This window comes from Acanthopagrus latus, chromosome 3, assembly GCF_904848185.1.
Source record: "Acanthopagrus latus isolate v.2019 chromosome 3, fAcaLat1.1, whole genome shotgun sequence".
Classification (NCBI taxonomy): Eukaryota; Metazoa; Chordata; class Actinopteri; order Spariformes; family Sparidae; genus Acanthopagrus; species Acanthopagrus latus.
The window spans coordinates 9,786,745-9,813,049 of record NC_051041.1 but is presented as its reverse complement, the minus strand read 5'-3'; the positions used below and the strand labels follow the sequence as shown (position 1 = coordinate 9,813,049).

General features: G+C 42.6%; 2 protein-coding genes across 2 annotated transcripts; one reads left to right on the top strand and one right to left on the bottom strand.

The window, feature by feature from the left end:
• The first annotated feature begins 1,109 nt into the window (after window positions 1-1,109).
• On the top strand, window positions 1,110-11,228 carry slc39a4 (solute carrier family 39 member 4). Its single transcript, XM_037093783.1, has 12 exons — window positions 1,110-1,501; window positions 5,025-5,384; window positions 6,444-6,645; window positions 7,091-7,293; window positions 7,540-7,717; window positions 7,931-8,103; window positions 8,280-8,468; window positions 8,575-8,673; window positions 9,032-9,080; window positions 9,179-9,331; window positions 9,430-9,617; window positions 10,083-11,228. The coding sequence occupies exons 1-12, from the start codon at window positions 1,295-1,297 to the stop codon at window positions 10,209-10,211; spliced, it is 2,130 nt and encodes a 709-aa protein (XP_036949678.1). The 5' UTR covers window positions 1,110-1,294; the 3' UTR covers window positions 10,212-11,228.
• Window positions 11,229-14,555: 3,327 nt separating this feature from the next.
• recql4 (RecQ helicase-like 4) lies at window positions 14,556-26,042 on the bottom strand. The gene is made up of 28 exons (XM_037092760.1): window positions 25,354-26,042; window positions 25,153-25,186; window positions 24,969-25,066; window positions 24,576-24,722; window positions 24,286-24,437; window positions 22,865-23,972; window positions 22,700-22,782; window positions 22,498-22,597; window positions 22,087-22,252; window positions 21,739-21,849; window positions 21,396-21,563; window positions 21,200-21,292; window positions 20,963-21,099; window positions 20,610-20,693; window positions 20,183-20,371; window positions 19,902-20,084; window positions 19,591-19,786; window positions 19,251-19,444; window positions 18,982-19,065; window positions 18,529-18,666; window positions 18,325-18,429; window positions 17,835-18,084; window positions 17,066-17,195; window positions 16,733-16,893; window positions 16,291-16,468; window positions 15,998-16,151; window positions 15,793-15,901; window positions 14,556-14,862 (listed from the first exon to the last, which is right to left on the bottom strand). Exons 1-28 carry the CDS (start codon window positions 25,435-25,437, stop codon window positions 14,741-14,743), a joined length of 4,758 nt encoding a protein of 1,585 aa, XP_036948655.1. The 5' UTR covers window positions 25,438-26,042; the 3' UTR covers window positions 14,556-14,740.
• Window positions 26,043-26,305: the final 263 nt, after the last annotated feature.

Sequence of the window (26,305 nt, the reverse complement as noted above, 5' to 3'; positions counted from 1 at the left end):
TGGCTTTTATTCCTTTTACATCTAATGACTTATACTGACTTTTTGTGTTTTTGCATTTTTCTTTTCCGCCCTCTTGTTTTAACTCACCTTAGAGGAGGCTTCCCTGTGTCTGTCTCGACAGTCAAGTCTTTATCCTCTAACACTGTCTTCCTGAGTTTCCTGCTGATGCTTGATTGTCGGATCACTTCATTTCATTTGTGTCTTTTAAAGAAGGCACATTAAATCAGTAAATTGTGATTTTGTTGTTCTGTTCTGTACATGCAACATCTATTGAATGCTCTGTGGCTCTTACTGAGGTTAAAATGTAAAATGTGAATATGACACATTTTTCCTAACTCGAACAGAGGATCTAAGGACAGAGGATGTCTTTCACTGTACAGATTATAAAGCTCACTGAGGCAATGTGGCTGATTAGACTTGAAGCTGATTTGAGCTGCTGATCTTTACACTGGCTTCCTGTCTGTCGACGAATAGATTTCAAGATTTTCTGATCTGACGCAACGTTATGAACCATCCAGACCTCCCAGGCCGTCAGGTTCGGGTCTGCTTTCAGTCCTCAAAGTCAGAACTAAACATGGAGAAGCAGCGCTCTGTTATTATGCCCCACACAGGTCCACTCCAACTCTCACCTCCAAATCAAGGCTGAAGTTCTTTCTGTTTGCCGCTGCCTTTCACTGAAGCAATTTCAAGGCTTCGAACTGCAAAGTGACTTTTATTTTCTAGTCTTTTCTCTTTTAAACCTTTTCCATTTCAGCCGACATTCCTGTTTCCTGTTCTATTGTTTTGTTTGTTGGTGTCTTTCTACTTGTTTTTAATGTCTTTCAGTGTAATTTGTGTGCCTCTGTGAAGCACTTTGAGTCATCTCCTGTCTGAATTGTGCTGTAGGAATAAACTTGGCTCGCTTTGCCTTGAACTGAGCTGTTTCCTTGTTTTTATGGCCTCTTGCAGGGCTGCCGTGCAAAGCAAGTGCATTTCGAAGTCTGGCCCTACTGCCCAACATGAAGGTGTGTTTTTACAGGCCTTCTCTGCTCGGCACAGGTGTGAACAGAGGTAAGGTATAGGACAGCACGAGTCGTGTCTCAGCCAATCATAATCCAGAGTCCATGTCCAGTGAAACTGCAGCGGTTTGAGCAGATAACAGCGGTGAGCTGAGCCCTGAACGCCTCAATGTGTCTGTAGAAATACCTCCAGACCGCACCTGCCTCTACCTGCCGCTCCGCGCTCTTTATGTCAGTTTAAAATCAATCCATCCTGAGTGTTAAAAAAAAACAGCGTCTTAAATAAAGTTTTGAAGATGTTTTGCACCGCGCTGCTGCTGCTGCTTCTCGCCAGTTTGGGTTCGTTCGGTCCCGCTTCGGGCTCTCCCGCCGTGGAGGAGGCGTACAGGGCGGTGATCAGCGTCGTGTCTCCGGGCCAGCAGCATCTGACCGGGGAGTCCCTTCACTCCCTCTTTAATACACTGGGGAACCGTGTGCAGTGCGGCGCAGTGCCGTGTGAAAAGGTGAGTTTTATTGGGCTTTAGCCGCCAGGTAGAGAGCCGGGCGGCTGCCTGCAGGTGCGCTGGAGAGGTCGAGGTCCAACAGTTATCAGCCGGCTGCAGCCACATAGATAAAGCCAGATCTTTTTTTTCCGTTCACTTAAAAAAAAATAATATGCGATTTAAATGTTAACAACGAAAATCTGGATTTATTTAATAACACGTTTTAGATACAGGTGATAGGTTATTCAGATTCTCTCAGCGCATCTCATGTTTTTCTGTCTCTGAAATATCACAGGAGACAAAGGATTGTAATCTTGTTACATCCTGTTGAATTTAACCAAAAACTTTAAACCACTGAAGAAAATGAAATGAAGTACATGTCAAAACTTTGGGATCAAGTAATAAATAGATTATTTATTTATCATTTTCCCCCTTCAATAGATTCAAACACTAAAATACAGACTCCAAATGTTGTGTTATTTCATGTGAAAAAAAAAATTTGGCGCCAAAAGAAGAATAATTAACCGACTGAGACTTGAATGTATTTGTTGCATTAAAGGGGGCGAATACGGCTGTTAGCATTTTCCCACCAAATACTCTATAAAGGTGCAAAAGACAGTTCCAGAGAAAGTTTTTGAGTGTTTGATTGTTGAGTCTCGTTCCCAGGTCGCTTTGGGTTGACAGTTCGGGCCATGATCCGGGAGTGAGACTCAATAGTTAACAATTTTGCAAATTGCTCCTTTAATTTTTAAATTATTGAAGATCTGTAATGGTGCAGTCAGGCTCTAAATTTTTATTTTTTAATTCATTTTTCTTTCTTTCTCTGCAGTTCACATAGTGATTAGATAAAACTATTCTTCAATCTGTATGTTTCTTGTTGGAGGCATGTGCTGGGACAGAAACCTGAACCTGCTCAAATCAGCTTTTTTTTGTTTTTTGTGATTGACTCCCAATATTTTTCAGCCTATTTTTAATTAAGTGTTGCCCACAAGTACGTTTGTCTCTTTCTGCCCTTTCAACTGTAAATGTGTTATATGTTTTGCTCCCCGTGTGCAAAACATTACTGTTGCGTTTTTTAAAAAAAACTCCATACAAAATGACACTTTTGGGGGGCTTTCTACAGCCTGAAAGCATGAAAGATCATTCATAAATAGATAGTAATCCTCTCGGCGTCAGTCCTCCAGATCGAGCTTTCCAGAACACAGACGCAATAATGGCAACTCATTCTGCAAAGCCAAGAAAACAACGATTGATATTGAACGTTCTTCAAACTGTTATAACTATTGTTATTGCAATTGCATTTTAATCACATCACTTATGCACTTAAAGTGTCCTTTTCCTCAGATGAGGGCTTCTGTTTTCTCTTTTTTACTCTATTGACGGTGATGTGTTGTGGTTTCTTTCTTGTGACAAATGTACTTATTATAAGTCGCTGTGGACAAAAGCGCCTGCTAAATGCCCATAAATGTAAATGTAAATTGTCCAATCAGAGAGGATGTTTAATGGAAGGAAACCTCGCAGCTTAAAGACGTCAAATAGAGTGTGACTGTGCACAGATGAATTGATCTGAGTGGGGGAATTAGTCCTATTTAGGGTTCCTTATTATAACTGGAAGTGTTTGGTGTTTCCCTTAATGACTGACCAAAAGTGACTTCCAGGTAGAACCTCGTTGTCAGCGTGAATGAGAGTGAAGTCCCTGAACCCCCCGCATGTCAGCTGTAATCTCCACGAAAGGACGGTGTGGGTTGATAAGCATCGGCCGTCGGGCAGCAAAGGCGGTGAATAGAGCGGGCAAAAAGTCAAAACAGATGGAAAACAACAGCTTTCCTGTTGATCGTAACACTTTTAATCTGACTAATAAAGGACTGATATCAAGTGAAGCAGTTAAAGTCTAGCGACAGATACTCATAATGTGACTCACCTATAGTTAGAGGCGATATTCACAGGTGAATCAAAGAAGAGGTTCAATAAAATGATAAACATCTGACCCCACAGAAAGTCTGTGTCGTGCCAAATGTCAATGGGTTCGTAAACTCTCTGTCCTTGAGAGATTCCTGAGCTGGCAGTTTAAAATATGTTAGCAGGCAGGGATGTCCCGGGCCGCATCAGCGTTATGGTTGCCCTCAAAACGCCGGTTATAAATGTACCTGCTTGTTATCGTATTAGCCTCCATTACAGCCTTGACTGTCATTGGCTGTTGTATTAATCTATGACTGGATCTGTAAGCAGATGTCTGGGGAAACTATTGGCAAGAAGACATTCAAGTGTGCACCAATCAGACACTTTATTGAACAAATGACATTTAGGATGTTATCTGGCTATTGTTAAAAGCCTGTTCTGGTCAGGGCACACCTCACATACCTTCAGCATACAGCAATTTCTAACCAATGCTATAGCGTCAATAAAACTGACCTTTAATGCTGCATCTGTTTTCGTGCTTTTACGCAGACTGCCTTTTAAGTTTTGGTGGCTGAAGAAAACGTAAATTGTCTTCATGTGGCACTGCTGCTGCCTCGTGACAAAAAAGAAAGGTATCATTGACGTATCGCTCGTCGCCATTAAGCACAAACGCGTATTTGCTTTCCCATCTCATTAAATTACCCTCATTCAGCTGCAACCTTTCCTGTCCTTGTCATTTTGCTAGGCTGCTGCTAATAACAGAACTAGCCACAGCCACCCAGCTATGGAGTTCTACTGCTGTAAAATCCTACACAGACTTTAAATAGAACTATAGAGTGAATGCAAAGATGGCGTCCAATCAGTCTGATGAGAATCACTTTCCGTCGACCCACTGAATGCTCAGTAGACTTCTCTTCAGGCTGCCAGTTCCTGCTCGGACCATAGACTTGAGGATGGCATCGCAGCATTTTAAACCACTTTTCTTGTCTCAAGTACAGATGTACAAATATGGATCAAAAAATACTCATCGAAAGAGTCGGAATTGACGATCCGCTGCAATACCAAAGTGGCCACTGGGAAAAACTGGAGGCAATGCAGAGCAGGTTTTATTTTACATTCAGGAACATCGGGCAGCTAGACACCTTCGCTGGTAACAAAACCAGGATGCATTCTGGGGCATGCAGTCTCTGGACACTGTGCTCTTGTAACCCAAAACGGATTTGTGTTTCATAAATTATGTGAGCCACATGAATGAGGCGCTGACACACGTCCTTAAAGGAAACCCAGCTGCTTGCTGTAAATCTCCTCCGTCCTCCTGTCAGAGTTTCTGGGTCGGGATCCATTGTTGACAACATTTTATGGCGCTCTCCTGTGTCCCATTTACATTGTGTCCTGGTTTGCCTCCTTTTTGTTATCAGAATAAGGCATATACAGTAAGAGGCAATAAAAGCAGCTGATAGCCTGGATTATTATTCTACAGATCACTTTGAGTGCATGTTCAAAGCAAACTGAATGAATGTAACCTTGTGTTGGGGTGAATCCAGCAATGATGTTAGAACCAAACACGTGATTTTTTTAAATTTGATTTGATTTATCTCAAACCTCACATTGATCTCCATGCATGTTTGCCCCCCTGCATTTGTAGTGTGACCTTACGCACGCCGTCCACCAGCTGTTCGACAACCACTCCATCCATCACGGCGAGGATGAGGCCGGAAGAGGGGAGACGAATGTGACCGTCAGCGTGGCTCAGTTCCCCGCTCTCGCTGCCGGATCCGTCCTGTACCTCACATCGCCCGAGCTGGTCTGCAACGCGTCAAAGCACGGGACGTGGGGAGACGAGACGGAGCATTTCCTGCATGACGTCACACACGGGGAACACCATGAACACGGGCACGTAAAGAGCGAGCCTCACCAGGAACACAATCACGAGCACATAGATGTTCACGGATTAACGGTGGTGCTCCGGGAGCTCCATCATCACTACGAGCCTCTGAACAGTGAGGTAAGCTCCTGTTTTATCTAAACTATCTGAGAAGGAACCATTGGTCACTTTTGCTCCAGTTTCCTTTTCATAATCTTTCCATTTACCATCTGAACCTTTTTGGAGACGTCTACTTAACGGACAGGTCAGGTGTTGACAGAAATTCATCTGGAAGTCAAAAACATCCAAGTACATCTTTTTAGATGTCCTAAGGTTCCGTCTGAGTTCACAGTGACCAAAAAACACCAAATCTTGACTGGCATTTTGTGGAAATTCTTACGAATTCATCCATTCTCAGACGAGGAAAATGTAAAACAAGGACTTTAAACAAACCAGGCTAGAGCATAGGGTTCTCCTCAATCAAACGATGTATGGCATTTGATGCTGACTGCTAGATAAGGACAGGAAAAAACAATAAAACACAGGAGAGTCAGGGGCCAGAAGGTTGGAAACAACTGCAGTAGATTATGAAACAGCGCTGAAAATCGACTTTCTTAGTAACCATGGTGCCGGTTTATGACCTCATTTGCTCCCTGATATAGTTAACTCATTATTTGGGTTAATGGTGGCGTTTCATCACCCGACATTATCTTATCACACTTGGGCGATGCCAGCAGTAGACCTACTAGGCTTTGCCCTGAACTCGTAACTGTAGCAACCATCATCGTGATGGAAGGCGTCCTCTGGAAATGTTCGGTACCGCTGTGTTGTGAGACACACAAAGGGTTTGCTTTTCTGCTGCTTTCTGTAGATAAAGTTGTGATTCAAGATGACAGCTCAGTTGTTTCGTCACAACTCGAATTGTGGCTGTCACAAGCTATTATTTTCATTATCGATTAACTTGCAGATCAGAAAATAGTGAAAATATGTCCATGATGTCATCAAAAGCCCCAGCAATCAAAAAATGCAAATATATTCAATTTACAATCATATGAAGACTTCAAAGTCCTCATAGTTGTTTGATACACCGTCTTCTGTCGATCCAATAATCAATGAATGGACTGATCATATCTGCTCCGAGCTGAGTAAAACTCACCCATACCCTCTTTCTGTCCCTCCTCTTATCACCATGGTAACCAGAGCTGTCTCACAGCAATTGACATCATGACAGAGGTGAATGCATCGTCACCAGACCAGAGACTGGAAGTGGGTGCTGTTTTGGGCCGCGTCCTGTATCACGCCTTACAAGGCCGCTGCTTCGTCAGCCGGCCTCTGCCTGAGGAGAACTTCTTCCTGGACTACATCATGGACCGCCTGGGGTCGGAGAACTTCACTGTCGCAGGTAAGTGTCCTGCGAGTGAAACATGGACACGGATAAGATGCTTAGATAGAGCCGCAGAGAGAGTATGCACTCAAAAAGCAAAGTGAGTAAATAATTTGCTGCAATTGTCAAGACGACTGCTGCTCTCCTAATAAACATAACTAAGGAAAGAGAGGAAACAACCTTATGTTTTGTTATGGTTTGATTGTGTCTTTATCTTGAATAAAGCTTGCTTTCTCATTATTCATTCAAATGTGATCTTGAGATAATGACATTCAAAAACGAATGATTCTTGGCTTTGTTTTTTGTACGTAACATGTAATTTCGTCTGCAAGCATTAACCAGCTGGCACACCTTGTGGTTATTTCCTCTCTGAAATGAGTCACAACATCAACTATTGTTAGTGAAAAACTAGTTTAATACTGGAGTTTTTTTTCTCAAGCGGAAGTTGTCATTTGTTCCGTAGATCTGGAGGCTTTCATGAAGAGTCTGAACCTCGGACCTACCTCAGAGGAGGATCACGACCACGGACACGACCACGATCACGGACACGAACACGGTCACCATGAAGATGAACATGCTGAACACGATCACAGTGGCTTAAGACGCAGAGGGAGGAGCGGCCACGAACATCACGAGGTGCATGAAGGGAACACCACCTGGGATCAGGTATGATATGTTTAACTGTTTAAATGAGAGTATAATACAGTGTAATTACAGTAGTTGTTCAGATAAAAAAAAAAACAAGTTGGTGGCAGGTTGTTTTTCTGATGGGATCCACCGCCTGTTAAACTAGCACATTTCCTTGAGCGCTGGGTCAGATCCATAGTGGTCCAACAGCTAATGCTAGAGCCAACTTTTCAACGGATTTGATAGAATTTGTGTTTAAATGTTCCCCTGTCTTTCTTCTCCCAGTCTTGTTTCTCAGCTGAGGATCTGCTCCTGATCTACAGCCTGCCAGACAACAGCTCCTCCGGCCTGGGTCGGTCCGACGTGGCTCGGCTCAGCCCTGCGCTGGTCCAGCAGATCCTGAGCGGCGCCTGCGCTGACGTCACTACACCACCGACACCAGATCAGCTCAGCACGATGGAGAGTAAGTGTGTGTTCTGCGCCCCTCACAAACTCAATTTAAGTCTTGGTAGCGCTCCTTCCCTTACTTTTTTTTTTTTGTTTTTTTTTTGTATTTGAAAACCCGCTTGGATTAGATTAGAAAATGCATCGCCACCATGCTGAAAAAAAAGTTAAAATGAGCTCGACTGTAAACATCTACAGCGGTTTGTCTCAACGTGATCCTTCCTTCTCGCAGGATACATCTATGCAACCGTTGCCAACGTGGTGATAACTCTGACGTCCATGTTTGGCATCGTGCTGCTGCTGTGCACGTCCTGTACCAGCGTGTTCCAGCTCTGCATCCAGTTCTGCATCAGCATGGCTGTCGGATCACTGACTGGAGACGCGTTACTGCACCTGCTGCCCATGGTGAGGGACTCTGTTAAGCATAATTCTGGTATTCACTTAAATTGTAGCTCTGGTTTCGAGAAGATTTTGGTTAATCGGTGTTGTTCGTGACCGCTCGGCCACCAGGACGGTGACGATCATCTTGATTTTCCTGCCGCATGTGCTCATTTTGTCTTCTCCCTGCGGTCCGTGCACAGTTCCTAGGTTTGCACGTGCACTCGGGCGAAACCAGCGACCACAGTCACTCCCACGAGGGAGAGCTTCCAGACTACGTCTCCAAGATGTTGGTGTTGATGGCCGGGATCTACTACTTCTATCTGATGGAAACGATCTTCTCTCTGATCACGTATAAAAAAAATCATCACCATCATCAACATCATCACGGGGTGAGGGAAGCAGCACAGTGCCTTACAGTTCTTACACTTCTTATTTCCTTTTGCCACAGCCTTCAGGCTCAAAAGTAATTATTTTCCTTTTGTGTCTCTTTTTCAGGAGGATTCGGAGCCTCACCACTGTGACCATGGGAGGGTTTTGGAGTTGTTTCAGCAGGAAAGGAAACGAAAAGACAAGTCGGCATCTAAATCAGACCTGGTGAGTGAGAGTCGGTGCATTAAGATGTGGAAGTCTGAGTTGAAAATACTTCACATGGAGCAAATGCTGCGGTTTTACCTTAAGGGGATCTGATTCACCTGCAGACATTTTGCCTCTCGCTTTAGCACAAATAATCAAAATATGTCCAGCCAAACGTGTGTACTTAGAAAAGTTGGAGTCAGGTTTCTGCCTCCTGGAATCAATTTAATCTCTGCAAACAAAGGTTCCACTTCTAAAACCACTTCCTGTAGTGGTTGTAAGCCACCCCAGAGTGTGTGAGAGATTCTAAGACTAATGTCAATAAGAGAAGTCGCTCCTGAATGTTTCGATCACAGTTCTGTTTTATGAACATGTTCAGGTCGGTGACAGTGAGAAATCTCTCTCGGAGCCAAAAGAGCGCACCAGAGGTGAGTGTGTCCGACAGGAAAGCAACCATCCTATCATCAAATCGCGCTAATTATCGTGGCTCCTCCACCACTAACTACCGCTGTGTCTGCCTCTACAGAGCAGCGTCTGCTGCCTTACATGATAACTCTCGGGGACGGGATCCACAACTTTGCAGACGGCTTAGCGATGGGTGCTGCGTTCTCCCTGTCGTGGAAGTCTGGCCTGGCCACATCACTCGCTGTACTCTGCCATGAACTACCTCATGAACTGGGTAAAGAACACACACACACACAAACACAAAGGCAGGCGGCGTCTGTTTGGGTCATGCTTGTTTCTAAATATCATCCTGTCCCTCTCGTTCCTCTCCAGGGGATTTTGCCATTTTGCTCCACAGCGGCGTGTCAGTCCGCAAGGCGTTGCTGTTAAACGTCGGCAGCGCCATGACCTCGTTTGTCGGCCTGTACATCGCTCTGTCTGTGGCCACCGACGTCGCCACCCAACAGTGGATAGCTGCTGTTACTGCAGGGCTCTTCCTTTATGTGGGACTGGCTGATATGGTGAGTGCTCCCTGCTGTGTATTAGGGCCATTGTAGGGTAAAAAATACTTACATATAATAAAGATTTAAGAATCACATAAGAATAAGAATCACAGTTTGACCAAGAGACCCCGATCTCAGTGCTATGAAAATGGAGCGTAGAAAAGCTGTATAAAAGTTGTATGATTAGGTTTAAAGTAGAACCGTCTCAACTCACGGTGGTTAGAGGAAGCATATGTCAGCAGGGGAACAGACTTTGACACAACACCGGTGCTCTCCATCATCCGTTCACTCTTGTTGTACCTCGGTTCCCATCACTCTCCCTCTCCACCTTCTGTTCCTCCTCCGTCAGCAGTTTTGGCCGGCTCAGCCCTCATTCTCACGTAGACCGAACAGTTATGTCTAAGCGAGGCTTATGGTAAAACATTCGAATACAGCCGGTATTGATGCCAGTTTAACCTCCAGCTCTCCTCTTCCTCTCTCCAGCTCCCCACCATGGTCCACATCAGCAACAAGAGACCCTGGCTGATGTTCCTGCTGCAGAATACCGGCCTTCTGACCGGCTGGGGTATCCTGCTGCTGCTGTCACTTTATGAGGAAAAAATCGCTTTCTGAGAGTGAAGACACACAGCCGTTCAGATCTGTGGGTTCATTCTGCCTCTGGTTTAATCCATGACTGGGTGTTTGTCTGAGTTGAAGAGTGAGCATGCGTCAGTAGCAAGTCCAGTCATATATGATCATTTTTTTCTTTGTCACTTAAATGCCTTGAACTCCAAAAGACTATTGTTTGACCATGTTTCAAATATTTATGAGTGTCCCACCTGTGAACACAGTAGCATGTAATATATTAACACTAACATTATTATTATTGTGCCACAAACTACAAGCTGATGAGCAGAAAATGACACCTCTCTGACAGTCTAAACTGAGTAATGAGTTGTAGTTTATAAAAAAGATTTAAAGGTTGGATTGCGTGTAGACGGGAGAACCTAATAAAATGAAATCTCAGTCTGCATGTCAGCGTTTTTAAGACAAAAAAAAAAAAAGGTTGAAAAATATCAGCCAATTTTTACAAATGATGAGATTCGTCGCCACCCTTTTACGATCCATTATGTAGCCCTTCACACACACACACACACACGCACATGTGCACGCATCATACTCACTCAGCACTTTGTACTGACACACTATCGGTGACGGACGGTTCAAGTTCACCGTGACCGCAGTAAAAGTGTCGAAGTGTAAAAGTGATTTTCTTCTTGTTGTCATTTTTCAGCACTGATAAGTGTGTGGTTGTGTGTGTGTGTGTGTGTGTGTGTGTGTGTGTGTGTGCGTGTGTGTGTCTTTGTGTGTGACAAGTGTGGTTTTGTTCCCCTGTGATTTACATGGATTGCATGTAACACAGCTTTGTACAGAGTTGTTTCATTGTGCTTTTTATTCAAAGTGTCTGTCGATGAGTAAGAGACGCACAGAGATGTGTTAAAGAGAAGGTGATACGGTTTGAATTTTACAGTATTTGCTGCACAGATTATGATAAAGCTTAATGTATAAAAGTGTCTGAATATATGTTGGTGCATGTTTGTTTTGTATTTTGTCCTGTTTTGAAAATTAAAACTCTTTCAGAACCCTTCATCCACTCATTTCTGTTTAATTTCTCTAACTTCTAATGACTGCGACGAATTTTCGATTCTGGCTTTGTTTGCTTGAATCTGAGACTGTTTCATGGCCAGTTTAGAGTTCCTTGTAGTAGGCACGAGAGTCAGCGGACAGTCGCGTCATTCAGTCACTGTAGATGTGTAGAGTTTCCCAGCATTGCTAGGAACAACTTTCGTGCGCTACATCACTGCTATTTGATATCAGTACTTAAGTTCTTCCATTTATTCTCCTGTGGATAAGTAATCCAATAACCCCAGATCCTGACTTAAGCAGTACTTTGTTCTAGAGCACTGGTGCCAGTCTGGAACCATATTTCCTTGCCAGTAACCAGTTCTTTGAGTAGATACTGGCTTCGAATCAGCACCTGAACCACCTCAGTCGACAAGGGGTACCAGTGGATTCATGACCCAGGGCCCTGGACTACTGACCCGGTGGTTCCCCCCCTCGCTGTCGGCAGCGTTGATCTTATGAACCCCAGCTTTAATGCTTTTTTTCACTTTGACATCATTATCATTCTGATGATAACTGAAAATATAGAGCCATTAACGGCTGTGTTTACAGACATTTCAGGTGTGAACAAGCCTTTAAAAACACAGAAAACAGAAACGCCTTGCAACAACACACAACAATAGTTTGTCCAAAAAAAAAAAGTTAAAAAAAATAAGGAGTGAACCAGTAGTTCAAGGACTGTACAGGGGATAATGATGAGTTGCTTGATGACAGACTGGTAGATAACATATATATGTTGGTGATAGTTTCTTCTTGAGTTGTTCCTGATCAACCATCAACTGGTCCCAAGAACACTGTTTGAAGAAAGGTGGCAGGGTCCGCCAAATATAAGTAAGCATAAGTACGACAGCTTGAAATCGTGTTGCCCTTTAAGGAAATTATGAAAACAAAGAGTTTCTTTATTCAGTTTAGGTCCTTCTATTCTGATTCAAATGTCTTCCCCAAAACAACGCAGTGCACCTTTAACACAAACCGGAGAGCGATCCCGTCTGCTGTACTCTTTGTGACCACTGCAGCCAGAGGTTCAGTGGAAACTTGACTTCCTCTTTATCTCTCCCGTCTAATCTCCTCATCATACAGGTCATGAAAGTGTCTTCGTCAGGGACAGAGTCCGCTGACAACTCATCGCCCTGAGAGGAAGACATGACATGTACATACTGTATACAGGATGCTGTCTGCGTGGCCACAAGTATGACCCGTGTCTAACCTTCCCTCAGACTAAATGACCCATTTAATGACAGCGTTTATGTTGTGAACTGATCCTTTAATTATGTTGTTAAAAGAAAAAAAAAAACGAAGATTACAGCATGTACATGCTGACGGGGGGAAAGTGGATTCCCCTGAAGTCAGCTCTCCAACGGAAAATAAATCCACTATTCTGAAGTTTTGCAGTTAAACCTGAAAAGCTTTTATGAGCCCCCGGAGTCATTCAACTCAATCCCCCAATAAAACACACATGATAATTAACTCTAACACTGGACCTTGAAGCTTCTTTTTTTTACGGCAAAATTCTGGGCATCTTTTATGGTGGCATCGGTGGGGGCGGCGGACTTGACTGACAGAAAGGGAAGAAAAGATAGACAGCAGAAAGACTCAGATGGGCAGCTTTACAACTTCATAAAGGAGGTTTATCAGGCAGTCATGTGGTTCAGTGAAAGAAGAAGCCCTCGCTCTTAGATAAGCTGGATTCACTGATGTGAGGTGTATCTTAATACCTGTTATCAAGGAGATGTGAAGTAACAGGGTGTAGGGAGGAGAACAACACACTGACTGTGGTTATATATTAGTGATCGAATGTGGGGGTTAGATGACTGCAACTGACACAGCGTCACATCGGCATACAACATTTTATTTTTCCCACTCCACAGCTTCTGTCCTGGAATATCTCATTGATTTTTGGAAAAGGTGATTCATGGTACACACAGGATGAACCCTAGTGATGATCCTCTGACTCCCCCCCCCCTCTCAATCAGGGGCCAGACTGTGGTGACAGCTACAGGACAAGACACTGCACCATCAACATGATTCAGAAGATGTTATTTCAAGGTAAAACAGTGACATAATGCTGCTTTAAAGCATGCAAATATATTCTAGTGGACACCAAAAATAGAAATGAATGACTGACGGAATGAGCAAAATATGAGACCGCTAAATAAATTCTAAATAAAAAAATCTGCAAAGAAGACCTCCATGACGTTTCAGTCAGAAAAGCCCAGTTACGTGGATTTTAAAACCAACAATGGCTGGATTCCATTGAGCTGCTTCAGTTTCAGGGTCTTGATGACGTGCATGTTGACTCGCCGTTACACCTGAATAGAACAGAGCCATAAATAAATGTCTGCTGTGACAAAGACCTCTCTCGGTGAGTCTCCAGGAGAGACCAGCTCTACTTCACCGTGCTCACGACTAAACATCGCCGGGAGTAGCTGCTGTTGACTCTAACCCAACCTCTTCCAGAAAAGCTTGTTTTTTTCTTTTCCCGGTTTCTCCCATTTCTGTTACTATTGACAACCACTGAGAGAAGTTAAATCTTAATGAGGTTAACTCATCTGTAACATTCACAAGAGCGGTCTCATATAAATATCACATCCACTGAGGTTAATGGACAATGGACAGATGACGACAGTTTGTTTTCAGAGACTGCTAGACAAAGACTGCCCAGGTTCATTAGGCGTTGGTCATTCTTCACTTTTTATGACATGCTGTCAGAGCCACAGCACTTATGTAGAAGCCAGAGTCCACTGTTAAAAGGGCACCTGTTGTGCTTGTTAGTATTTTTTTTTACTTCAGTGTTAAATGTCCCTTTTTGCATATAAAAGTTCAAAAGGTTCAAATCTGCACCGACAGAAGTTCCTCTCTCCCACAGACACACTGCCCCACATACGCCGCGTCGCTTTTAATTCTGTGATTTTGTGACACGCCACAGTCACATTCACAGCAAGATATTGAATCAGGATCAACTTACTTATTCAACCCTTGCTTTTACAGCACTGCAATACAAATAAAGATTTGTTTTGTAAATGTTTATATATGACTAATCATTACACAGATTTTCCCGTCACAAGATCTTCCCATCAATACAAGTCAATATTTGCCTTCAGCCCCTCTCCTGCATTTACTTCCTCATACCAGCTCATTTCTGGGTCAAGGCTATTATTTGCTTTTGAGTCAGTGATCTAACTAAACCCACTGAGAACAATATAACATACTTGAGACAGAAGAGAGATCAAAACTAGAACCTTCTGAGGGAATACTCCTAAGATGATGTCAATAAATGTCACAGGAAGACCAAGCTAGAAAAATAGATTTTATTAATTACAGCCTTACTAAGCACACATATAAATCTTTACATTGTGGAAAAACATACAACAGATTAAATAATTCAACATGATGGAATAAAAATGATACAAAGAGCAAAAGAATCCATCACAGCTGTTCCACAGGAGTACGAGTGCGTGTGTACAAGCACTTTCTGAAGGTCATTTGAAGCGAATGATTTCCTGAGTCGCCAGCCTGATCAGCTGGTTGAAGTCGAACTGGATGTACTTCCTCCAGTAGCGTCTGTCCCTGCCGTAGGTTTGAGCCGGATAACAAGGACTCCCTGAAACAGAGATTTGTTTTCAACTTTGGAAGATTGAAGTCTTGAAATGAAGCACGTATGCTGATCCACAGCTGATAATTTAACTTTGACACCAGGCTAAGATTACTGAAACGTGTCCTGGACTTCTTTCCATTGTTGTCCCCTTATTTGTACTGTCAGTTCATTATCAGGACAGAGACTCGTGATGAAATGAGCCCTGATTTGCCTCTCCTGATTGGGTCAAAGATGTGGTTCAGGGCTTCAGCTTGTAGAATTGATTAGATATCTAATAATCATTTCACATAAGTTTCCCTAGTTTTGAATAAGCTTCGGGGCCTCACAGGGGAGACATGAAAAGAGCAGGAACACAGAGGACTTAGGAAATAACAAAGCTGGTGAAAGCTATAGATTTACTGGATAGTTGCGCTTTGGGTCAAGGGCTCGTGGAGATGTAACCATACCTTCTTAAGATAACATTACTTCCAAGAAAACAATGTTATAACCAAGTGAAAAGAGGAGAGTCGTTTTTTTGTGTTTGACAGAAAAACAAAAAGTCTATATGGGAAAGAACACTGCATGTTTTGTGTGTGTAAACTGAGAGAATATGATGATACAAATGTTTAGTTTATCCACATTCTACTCTCCGAGTCCAGCTGTAGTAAAAAATCAACAGTGTAAAGCTCACAATGTATTCACTGATCCTCTAACACCCTCTAGAGGTTAAAGAGTCCTCTAGGTCTTTCCTGATTATACTTGGATAATTTTACTAGCATTTTTGACGCATAACTTTTACTTAAACTATTCTAACAGCGTAATATTAATATTAATATTTTTACTCAAGTACTACGGTAAATGTGAATACTTCCTCCAACACTGTATATTTTGTAAAATCATCAGATTTATGTGTGTGTATGCATGTATGTGTGCGTGTGCATGCATTTGTGCTCTCACCTATTCCGTGTAAGATCCGAGCGACGGCTCTTCCAGAGAACTTCTCATCACTCCGGTTGGCGAGAAAACTCCTGATATCCGCTCTGATCTGATTCTCCCAGTCCAACAACTACAAGCAAGAAAAACCACACAGGTCAACAACAGGATTCAGTCCATTTCAAACACACATCTGGCTGAAATTCCCTGTAACAATCCAGTGTTTTACGTTATATTTGTTGAGCTCCTCAACGTCCAAAGGTGCGAGCATTTGGCTTCGGTCCCGCCTCTTGTCAAAGTACTCAGAAAGAAGGCTTTTTAGGTGGAGGCTGCGACTCTCATCCAAATCATCAACGCAGGATGACACATGGAGAAATGCAACACTGCAATACAGGACACAAGGTGATGCAGATGCACATACACAAGAAGATACAAGAATTTAATTTTAAACATAAACGTTTCCAGGGTTTTGATACATTTAACTTGGAGGGTAAAATCTTCAGCTTTACTGTATCGGTGTACCTTTTGAAGGCCTTGAAGCAGGCGGTCAGCTGGTAGAGCTGCGTTCTCTCTTGGTTCTGCACTCGGTTATGAAGGAACTGACACACTCGGTCCATCTCCACATAGCTGAGGTCGCCATAGGAACGGAAGTAAGAGGATATGGAGGAGAATTCAACCTGGATGCCGCTACGTCCACCAGCTGAAACACAAAGATTTATGATTGTCTTCATTCTTAAATTTCTACTTTGTTCACTTTCTTGTCTATTATCGTAAAGTTTGCAGACGACAGGAGGAAAAACTACAACGCAGAAAGAGACATCTTTTTCCTGCTATGTGTTTTGCTTCTGTGTCTGTGTGGACTCTTGTTTATAAGGTTTTGAAACTTATAAACCATGACAAACCAAAACTTTTATTAGCAAGAGATGCCAGTTAAAGAGTCGGGCCTGCACCGAGCTTTTATTACCAGAGCTCCACTGCAGCTGTCTGAGTCCTCTCTTCACAAGAGGGAGCTGCCATCCCATAGTGTCCGCAACCTCAACTACATCAAACTCCACTTGATCACATGACTCCACTCGCTCGCCTGCCATCCGCCGCCTGGCCAACACCACCGCAACCGGGGGGCAACTGTGGAAAGTAAAATAAGATAAATCTGAGAGGATTTTAACAGTTTATCCTTGTCTTTCCCAATATGTAACGAAAACCTTGTTGGTCTAAATCTTTATATAAACAAAGACAGATTTGCAGACTGGCACATTCAAAAAAATCTATTCTTAAAAGAATAAGAGACATTTCATACATTTTGGTGATTTTCTGGAGCTGTCTTGGTCCATCATAGCAGCTGATTTTACACACAGACAGCGTGGGGTGGAGAAGCTCAACAAAGCGTTGAGGGTGCAGCTCCAGATAGCAGAGCAGCGTTTCTACTCCTAAAAAGACACACAAACGCAAAGAGAAAAGATTTTCAAGAGGTTTTGTTCTTCTTTTACTGTTGTTTCTTATTGTATTTTTTTTTTACAGGATTTAGTGCATTTGAAGTGTCAATGGCACCAAAGTCATCACATCTAAATTGTTGCTACACATGTCATTGCAAAAATTCAGTTTACAGACGTCCTTTCAACCTACAGTAATCAATGTAGATTTTCACTTTGTTTATTTTAAGAGCTATTCCTATTAACTCGAAAAGTCCTGCATGTTTGGATCATGAGCTAAATTCCAGAGTAAGGGTTCAACAGAGGACTTGTCTATCTATGAATGCCGAGAAAAAATCATTACTTTTCTTGAATATTTAAAAGGTCACAAAGAATAGACAGCCTTTAAAATATTTAAACAAACAACAAATATAGCCCCATTTTTTATAGGAAAAACATTACAAAACAAAGAAGGATATGTGTATGATATATGTGATGCAATTTTTTTAATAAAACTAAACATGTTGCTTTCCTAATTCCAAAGAAAGATGCCTGGTATGTATCTCTGTTCTCTCACTTACATCATCTATCAATACTTCTATTTCTATCTTAATTTGATTTATTCATGTACATGACCTTATGTGCATATCCACTTACCTTCCTCTGTGATGTCCAGAGCCTCCACAGTTTCTTGGATGGGAATCGCTCTCTCATGGGTGTGACACACTCGCTCTCTGGGCCAATAACTACTCTCCTCTTCCTGATCGCTCAGCCAATCCGACTGCTTCTTAGCACCATCAGCTTCGTCGTCTTGAATTGTCTGCTTGCCTGTCACCTCCTTCTCTTTTTCTTCTTCGTCTCTGTGTTCTCGGGGCGGTAGCTCGGCTGCTTCGGGATGTGACGCCTCCTGGCAGTAAAAACAATTTCAGGTGATGAATTAATTCTGTCAAAAACCCTGTTTACGTTTACATATCACCTCATAAAAATGTATTTTTGCTAAAAAAAAAAAAAAAGTTAACTTAGCGATATTTTGTTGTATGAACTTCAATTTACTTAGTTCCTTCAGTGTTAACTGTATTAGAACGGTCTGAAAGGATAAAGCAGAAAGACTAAATGATATTAAAGAATATTTTCCCCTTTTAAGTACCTGTACACTCAATGGCATCATTGTGTCCTGCTGAGTGTGAGGGTTCAGGCCGCTCTCCTCATCACACATATCCATCATTTCAAGCAGCTCCGAGTCTTCAATGTCCTTCACACACAGACAGAGAGTCTTTATTTAGTGGAAAGTTTAGGTTTTGTGAGTGTCTTTAGTAGCAGCTGACACATACAAACACACAGGTAGTGTTACCTTTACAAGTTCCTGTTGTTTCTGGTGTATCTGTTTACATTTGCACGGAGGGAAAACTTTCTGCACCAGTTTCTTCACCGTGTAGTAGTCAACTGTGTCCGCATAGATGTGACGACGGAGCTCATGGAGATCTCCACCCTACACACAGACACAAATGTGTGTATAAATTCATGGTACGGTGGTGAAGGTGATAGTACAAAGAAAAGAAAACCAGAGAGCCACACTAGAAGTGAAAAAAAAAGATGTAATGCTGTAAAGAACATGTTCTAAATTTTTAAAAAATTCAAATTTAAATACAAAAGTGTCTTTAAAAGTAATTTAAGAGAAGGTCCTGAGGCAGGTCATTCTACGGCCGAGGAGCCCTGACAGCAAACGCTCGGTCTACAATCCATCACTGAAACTGCAAAATAACTAAATCTAGGCTTCAGTCTAGCCTGAAAGTTAAAGTGTTACCTCGGGGTCCAGAAAGAGGTGACAGTGTGCAGGATCTCCATCCCTTCCTGCTCTCCCAATCTCCTGAACGTAGCTCTCAAAGCTCTGGAAGAACATTTACCAATAATGGAACACATTAAAGAAGAGACTTGGACCCTGGTTCTACACAGTATTTTGGTTTAAGTTTTAATATCCGAGTTTTAGATCAATTGCAATCTATCTGACCAGGTATCTGTGGCATTCTGAGTAGAAAACAAGACCATATTTAGATTACCAATATCACTACCCACCTTAGGCATGTTGTAGTGGATGATACCACGGACGTCAGATTTATCGAGGCCCATGCCAAACGCCACAGTGGCCACCACGATTCTGAGCTCGCCGCACATGAAGTTGTTCTGAACCCGACGGCGCTCTGACGCAGACAAGCCCGCGTGGTACGACTCCGCCTGCCATTTCAGCGGTTTACGGATTTTCTTCCTTGCTAAAACGGTAGAATGAAAACAGCAGACAGAGACATTGAGACAGAGAGAGAGATTGTCATGACACATGTTTTTTTTCGTATCATCTCTCACTTAAACGAAAATCTAGCTTTTAATCAATCAAAAATATAAATCATTTAACCCTTACCCAGGTCTTTCTTTTTCTGCCCTACAGGGTTGTGCTCTGTCCTGCTGCTGATTTGTTTGTTTTCTTTGACCAGCACCCCCTGTAGACACGTCCTGAGCAGCGCCGCTACACGAACCGTCTCCTCTCTTCTGGTGCAGTAGACGATGACAGAGTCAAGACAACCGAAACGGTCACCTTTTAACAGCGATACTAATGCCTGGTCAGAAAGGGAAAAGTAGGACAACTTCAATTATTTCAAGAGAGACATACACATACAACTTTTCTCCAGCAATAGACTCAGCCTAATTTAAATAACATCTCATTTGGTTCACCTGATCTTTTCCTCTATCCATGGACACGGACAGATACAGGTTAGGAGGCACTGCTGCAGATCGGACCGCAATGCCGTCTTGATCAGTGATGTCCAGATGTCGTGCGATGTCTAGAGCAGTGGACAGTGTGGCTGTAGCTGTGAGTCCCAGCAAGCACTGCACTCCCAAACGCTCCCTCAGTACCTACAAACACATCACATATTCATTTATCATAGTCGAGAACAGGCAGGTCAACTAATAGTAAAGGAACCCCCCCCATAAACACAGCGTCCTTAACCCACCTTACAGAGTCTCAGGTAGCAGGGTCTAAAGTTGTGTGACCACTCTGAGACACAGTGAGCTTCGTCTATACAGGCAAAGGCCACAGGAGGGAGCTCCTGAGCCGACGGTAGACACCCAGTGCCTGAACCACCTCCACCGACCAGAGCCTCTGGGGAGAGGAGCAACACACACACCTCGCCTGATTTCACCTGGAGAAACAGAAGACCGAGAGTACCCAAAATACTGTCAACCACACTGTAGCTTCAGGTCAAGTTTCAAGATTTCTCCCTAGCATTACAGTACTATCAGAATACCTCTACAGAGTTTACAGAAAAAAAGGGAATAATGCATGATTTTTTTTTTTTTTTTATTAAATCTACATACAAATGATGTGTCAAAAGTTTTGGTTTCTGAAGCCTTTCTGAAGACTCCTATTGCATCTGTTACCTTTTCTATCGCAGCTTCTCTCTGTTTCTTCGTCATGTTAGAGTGAATACAGGCTGCCTTCAGATTGGCCGGCAGGCCAGACAGCTACACAAACAAGAAGAATTCACAACAAAATGTGTTAACTTGATCACTGGTCAAAATCAAAGGGTTCATATGCTCTTGACTTTTGATTATGATAAGAAAAATGTTGGTCATATGTGGGTTAACACAGAGAAATGTGTTGAATGAGAAAATCAGGTCAGCTCAGCACTGGTCGCAATAACAGCTCTCATCTTATAAAGATTACTAAATAAAAGTGGAATGAGAGAAATTAAATCTAACATTATATGAATATGCTAAAATGAGGTGATTACCTGGTCATCCATTAGCGAGACTAAAGGTGAAACGACCAAAGTGATGCATTTTGATCTCTTTGCGTACAGGTAGGCCGGGAGCTGGTAGCACAAAGATTTACCCATTCCTGTGGACAACACTACGAGGGTAGAGAGACCTAGAGAAATAGTAAGCAACAAAATAACATGAATACAGAGATTTTAAGGTGTACAGATGTGTACATGTTTGGTGTGTGTACTGTACTGTCCTGTACATACCTGACAGGATCCTCATGATTGCCTCCTCCTGTCCTGGTCTAAATGACTGATAGCCGAGCTCTTTCAGAGCTGCATGCACCCCGGCAGGTGTTTCTAAACAGGCACACAAACAAAAGGCTTGAAAAAATGCACAATATTACTACTCCTTTTTTGTTTTTTTTACCCTGTTGTGTTTAATTATACAATAAGTGTTTACCCTGGACTTTCCCATCATCTGTGAGTTTATAAAGTGGTTCCACTGGAGGTGGAGCAGCAGGGCGCTCATAGTCAGGACGAATCACATTCAGCAACACCTCATCTGTAGGGTTCATGTGCGACCCCTTTTCTTGGCACGGCTGCTCCTCATCGATAGTGGGAGTTGCCCCTGGAATGCACAAAGATCAGAATTTACACAAAAACATATCATCTACAGAGGGAGTGGGTCATCTAGGATGCCACCATGTTGCAGGCCATTTTAGATAACACTAAATCCGACACACTACACAAAAGTGTTAGTTGAGGCATCGTCCTCTAAACAGACATTAAGTTAAAATGTTTACCCAGAGGCTGCGGTCCCAGCGTCCCGGTTGCCCTGGCAACCTCCTCCAGTGTGGGCAGCTCAAACGGCTCCTCTTCAGCAGGTGGGTCGTCTGCAATGGGACGAGGAGAGGCTGCAAAAAAACAGAGTTCAGAGGTATTTGTTGTTCATCATCACAAGCAATTCTGAGTTTAGGGTTTGTGTATATGTGTTAAACGCTCTCCCCTGAGCAGAGAGAAGAGGCTTTCACTTCAAAACAATCACAGGATTTTAGCACATAACACCATAAAAGGATTTGTCTCATTAGATTTTTTTTATCAAGACAAATTGAACAGGTGTTTATTTCTGAATATGCATCACAGTCTATTACCTGGTCCTTTGCAGTCCATGGCCCAGTGTCCGGTCCCTCCACACTTGTAACAGGTGTCACCCTGACGACTGAGCCCCCCTCTGAATCCACCCCTCCTTCCTCGGCCAAAGAATCCAGCACCTCCACCAAAACGTTCGCCTTTCAGCTGGAACTTCTGCATGTACAACTAAAAAAACACACACACCATAGATTTGTGACAACAGGGATACATTTTGTATTAAGATGGTCTAAAAGTAATGCGAAATTGGGCGTATGGTTTTAAATTTAAAATAGGGACAAAAGCAAACAAATACGTTCATCACAAGGAAGTTGACAGGTTTTTCATGTTTAGTCTTATTTAGCAATAAACAAAGCTGATTTATGAGATACTTTGTGATTCTTAATGATCAGTTGCAAACAGACAAAACTTACCTGTTTGCGTAGACCAGCACCTCTGAGTGCGTAACCTTTCACGTGAGATTTCTTCTTCAGATTTATCTTCACAAAGTTACCCTCTGCGCCTTTCACACTTCTGTATGAATGAAATACGTTGGGGTTTTTTTGTACATACGCTTCAGACAGAGATGGTTCAACATCATTTTACAGTGCAGGGACATGTGTGTTCTGACTGTACCTTGGTTTGACAGGCTGAGAGTAATGCATTCTCCTTGCCGCAAATTCCTCCTCTATATCTCCAAACAAGTTCTCCTGAGGTACCTGAATAGGAAAAATACTGTATTTAACTAATTTGCACAAAAGATAAAACAGACTATGCTGAGATGAAAACAAATGTGCTTACCTTTTTTGGTTCTTTGGTTTCTTTCTCCTCTCCTGCCTCTCCATCTTCATCTCCCTTTTTCTTGGCTTTCCTTTTCTTCCTTCCTTCTGGAGCTTGGCCAGCATTTACATCCGAGCTCTCCTCTTTCTTTTTGGCGTTCCTACGCCTTTTCTTCGCCCCACCCTCCTCTACCGTCTCTCCCTCCATGTTCTCTCCCTCTCTCTGCCTTTTCCTTGCTCTCTTCTTTGTATCTTTGGATTTGTGACTAGTTTCATTGTCGTCTTCTGGCGTTGGAGGTGGCGTCAGTCCTCTTTCCATCTCCTCATCACCCTTCTTGTTCACTTCTTCTTGTCCTCCTCCTCTGCTCTTTCCAGTGTGTTTCAGAGCAGGTTTTGGTGCACTATTGCAGACGATTTTGTCAGCAGAAATGTTCTCAAAGCCTTTATCACTTCCAAAGTCCAGCGGATTATTTCTTTCTGCTTCTGCATCCATTTCTTTTTTTCCTCCTTTTTCATCTCCTTGTATTGTTCCTTCTGTTTCTCTCTCACCTTCTCTCTCTCCACATTTCTTCAGATCTATCTCCTGGTTGCCTGCTCCAGGCACCACCTCAGCCTCCATCTCTCCAAAGACCTGACACCTCTCGAGCCACTTCCTGTCAATAGAACTCAGTCTGCCGACAAGAGAGGGCCTTCCTCTGATGCCTCTACTTCCCATCCCGCCTCTGAAACCTCCAGAAACATGTGGTCTTCCCCTCAGGCCAGTTGCAGTTCCAAGATCTTCAGAATCAAAACCCTTGTGTGGAGTTCCTAAAGTTTCAATAGTTTCTTTCATGTCTCCTGAAGCTCCTACAGTTTCATTACATTTTTTTGTGGCTCCTATTTGTCCTCTTGAAGTTCCTAATGACGACAACAGCACAGAAGATCTGGCTGGAGAGGGAGCTAGACAAGAAGAATTTGGATTTTGTGGACTATTAACTTTACTATTGTTACTAAGGTGACGACTACTACTGGCAGCATTTGCCAGTTCTTCATGAGACTCTTTGACAGGTTCAAATGGTTCGAACTGATCTTCAGGCTCCAGTGGACAGACTGTCGGTGAAGACAGGGACCCCAGGCAAGTTTTAACTCTTCTGTGAACCCGAACACAGAAAACATTTTTTTAAAAACTGTGGGTTTAAATGGCTTCTTTGGCAAAGACAATGCAATACTATATAAGCTTCTTTATTTTCTAGTTTGTTTTACCACAGTGGAGGTTGCTCAAAAGATTATAACTGCATATTGTACACATAACAGCACATAAGATGAAAGATAATCCCACTTGGTTAGACAGTAAAAATGTAAAGAAAATATGCAGCATATAACAAAATAACCTATATATTCATCAGTGAATAATGTACTAAAGTGAATGTGCAGTTGATCCAAAAATAACTCTTTTTATCTTACCTTGGTGAAAAGGGGCTGGATTCAGGGTCAGCAGAGGTGGTTTTGGCAGCAGCAGCAAAAGGGCTGTTTATCTGTCTAGTTTGTCCACCTTTCAGTGAGTTCAGAGGCATCCGACCAGGAAGAACCGATTTCTTCAGTGAGACAGGTCTCTCCTGGAATGACAAAAGGAAATCACAGCAACAGAAACAAAACAAAACAAATCATCTTTTGTCTGAGCAGTCTGTCACTGTATCCTTGGGGAACGGGGAAGCCAAATTTTTTCTGTCTGACTGTAATGTGGTGTGCCTCACCTTACTCAGTGTAGCCAGGTTGTTTTTAAGCTTTAGGCCATAGTACTGAGCAGACGTCTGAAGACTGTCTCTGTCCTTGGGTGTCAGTTTGGGAGAGGACGCAGGCAGCGCACTGCGGTTCAGATGGGAACCCCAACAATCTGTCTCCTGAGTAGATCAAGAACAGGCAGAGAAAAACATAGAGTAAGAAACAATGGGTTAAAGGATAGATGGGTAAATGATTGACTGAAGTGTTAGGGAAGAGATTCAAATTAGGATGTCATGAGGAGAAACAAGGAACTGGAGTATAACGTTATGCTCAGAAACAGTTTTATTAACACACATTAATATAAACACAGACACAACCACAGTCATGAACGCAATTATTTTGAGTAACTTCAGGGCTGTGGTGACCTCAGCTGTAGATCTGGACTTCTCAGCATGTCCGCTGGCTGCATCACTGCTGCTGTTCTCTTTGGCTTGTTTCAAACCTCGGTATTCCTTATACAGCTCTGGAATAAAGACATACAATGTAATACGTTCATGTCACCAAATCTATTTCTACTTATCTCGTTTGCTAGTTATGTATTGTACTCACTCTTGGTGTCTTCTGGAGCTTCATCGATGTCCTCCTAGGAATTAAAGAGCATTGTACTAATCAACTAATATGAATGAAGGGAGACATGGCCACAACAACAAAAACCCATCAAACATGCATACAACATGTCTTGTTATTGTAAATCAAAGCAGTGAGCTGCCCTGTAGCTGTTGGCTAACTCTCGGTTAGCCTTTACATTACCTTGTTTGGTTTCCTCTGGTGCTCTTTGACAAAACCCTGCTCCCAGTTTTTCAGCAGCAGTTTCACCTCGTTGTAGCGATCCATTGTAATGTTAACTACAGGGTCGACACTCCTTATCTCACCGTCAATTAACTTTAATTCAACTTTACAGCATTCATAGTGTAGCTAGAGCTTTACGTCTGACAGGCGACAGCTAACTAAGTTAACATTACACCAACATGACAGCTAGCTAGCTAACGTTGTAAACACATCGTTACTGCTAGCATTTTATCAGAGTTTAGCAGCGGAAGTTGTATGGTTCAAAGTCACCGTGAGCCCCCCTTTCTTTCCTCGTGGGCTCTAGTAAAGTATATCAACTCAAGCAGACGAAAAGTCAAAAGAAGACTGTTTTAAAGGGCTTTCTTCCGCCGTGCGTTTGTGTTGTTTATGATTTTCCCGCGCCGGAAAATGACGGCTTGTGTTGCCAGGTTTCTTCCTGTATCCCCCAGCGAGTCTCACGAAACATACCTTTCTGTTTATACACGAACTTAATACGCAATGTGAGAAACTTTAAGACGGATTGAGAACAAATAAGTAATAGAGATTGAAACAACAGCTTTGAGTAGCTGTGAAACTTTCCAAATTATAATGCTTACGTTTAGGTTTAAAGGAGGATTGAGCCATGACAATATCAGGCACCCCTTCCTCTCGGCTACGTAACGACTCTTCTTAAAGGGACAGTACCACTCACTTCCCACTCAGAACTCACATTGCTTGAATGTTATGAAATTGCTTGAGGGCTCAATGACAACATTGACAACATTTTCAGGCAGAACAACATATCTCCCCTGCATTACAGTCAGGTGATATAAAAGACTTTTCACTGCTAATCTAATATATGCTGTAAATCCTATATTTTCATATTTTAACATCTTTGTGCAATTCATTCTTGACTCCTGTGCAATCAGCTAAT

Coding starts and splice junctions, on each gene's coding strand:
- slc39a4 (XM_037093783.1), top strand. CDS start 1,295: ATGTTTTGCACCGCGCTGCTGCTGCTGCTTCTCGCCAGTTTGGGTTCG. Junction 8,104..8,279: donor TACTGCACCTGCTGCCCATG/GTGAGGGACTCT, acceptor GTCCGTGCACAG/TTCCTAGGTTTGCACGTGCA. Junction 9,332..9,429: donor TGAACTACCTCATGAACTGG/GTAAAGAACACA, acceptor GTTCCTCTCCAG/GGGATTTTGCCATTTTGCTC.
- recql4 (XM_037092760.1), bottom strand. CDS start 25,437: ATGGATCGCTACAACGAGGTGAAACTGCTGCTGAAAAACTGGGAGCAG. Junction 24,723..24,968: donor AGTCCAGATCTACAGCTGAG/GTCACCACAGCC, acceptor TGATCTACTCAG/GAGACAGATTGTTGGGGTTC. Junction 16,469..16,732: donor ACAGCTGCAGTGGAGCTCTG/GTAATAAAAGCT, acceptor TTTGTGTTTCAG/CTGGTGGACGTAGCGGCATC.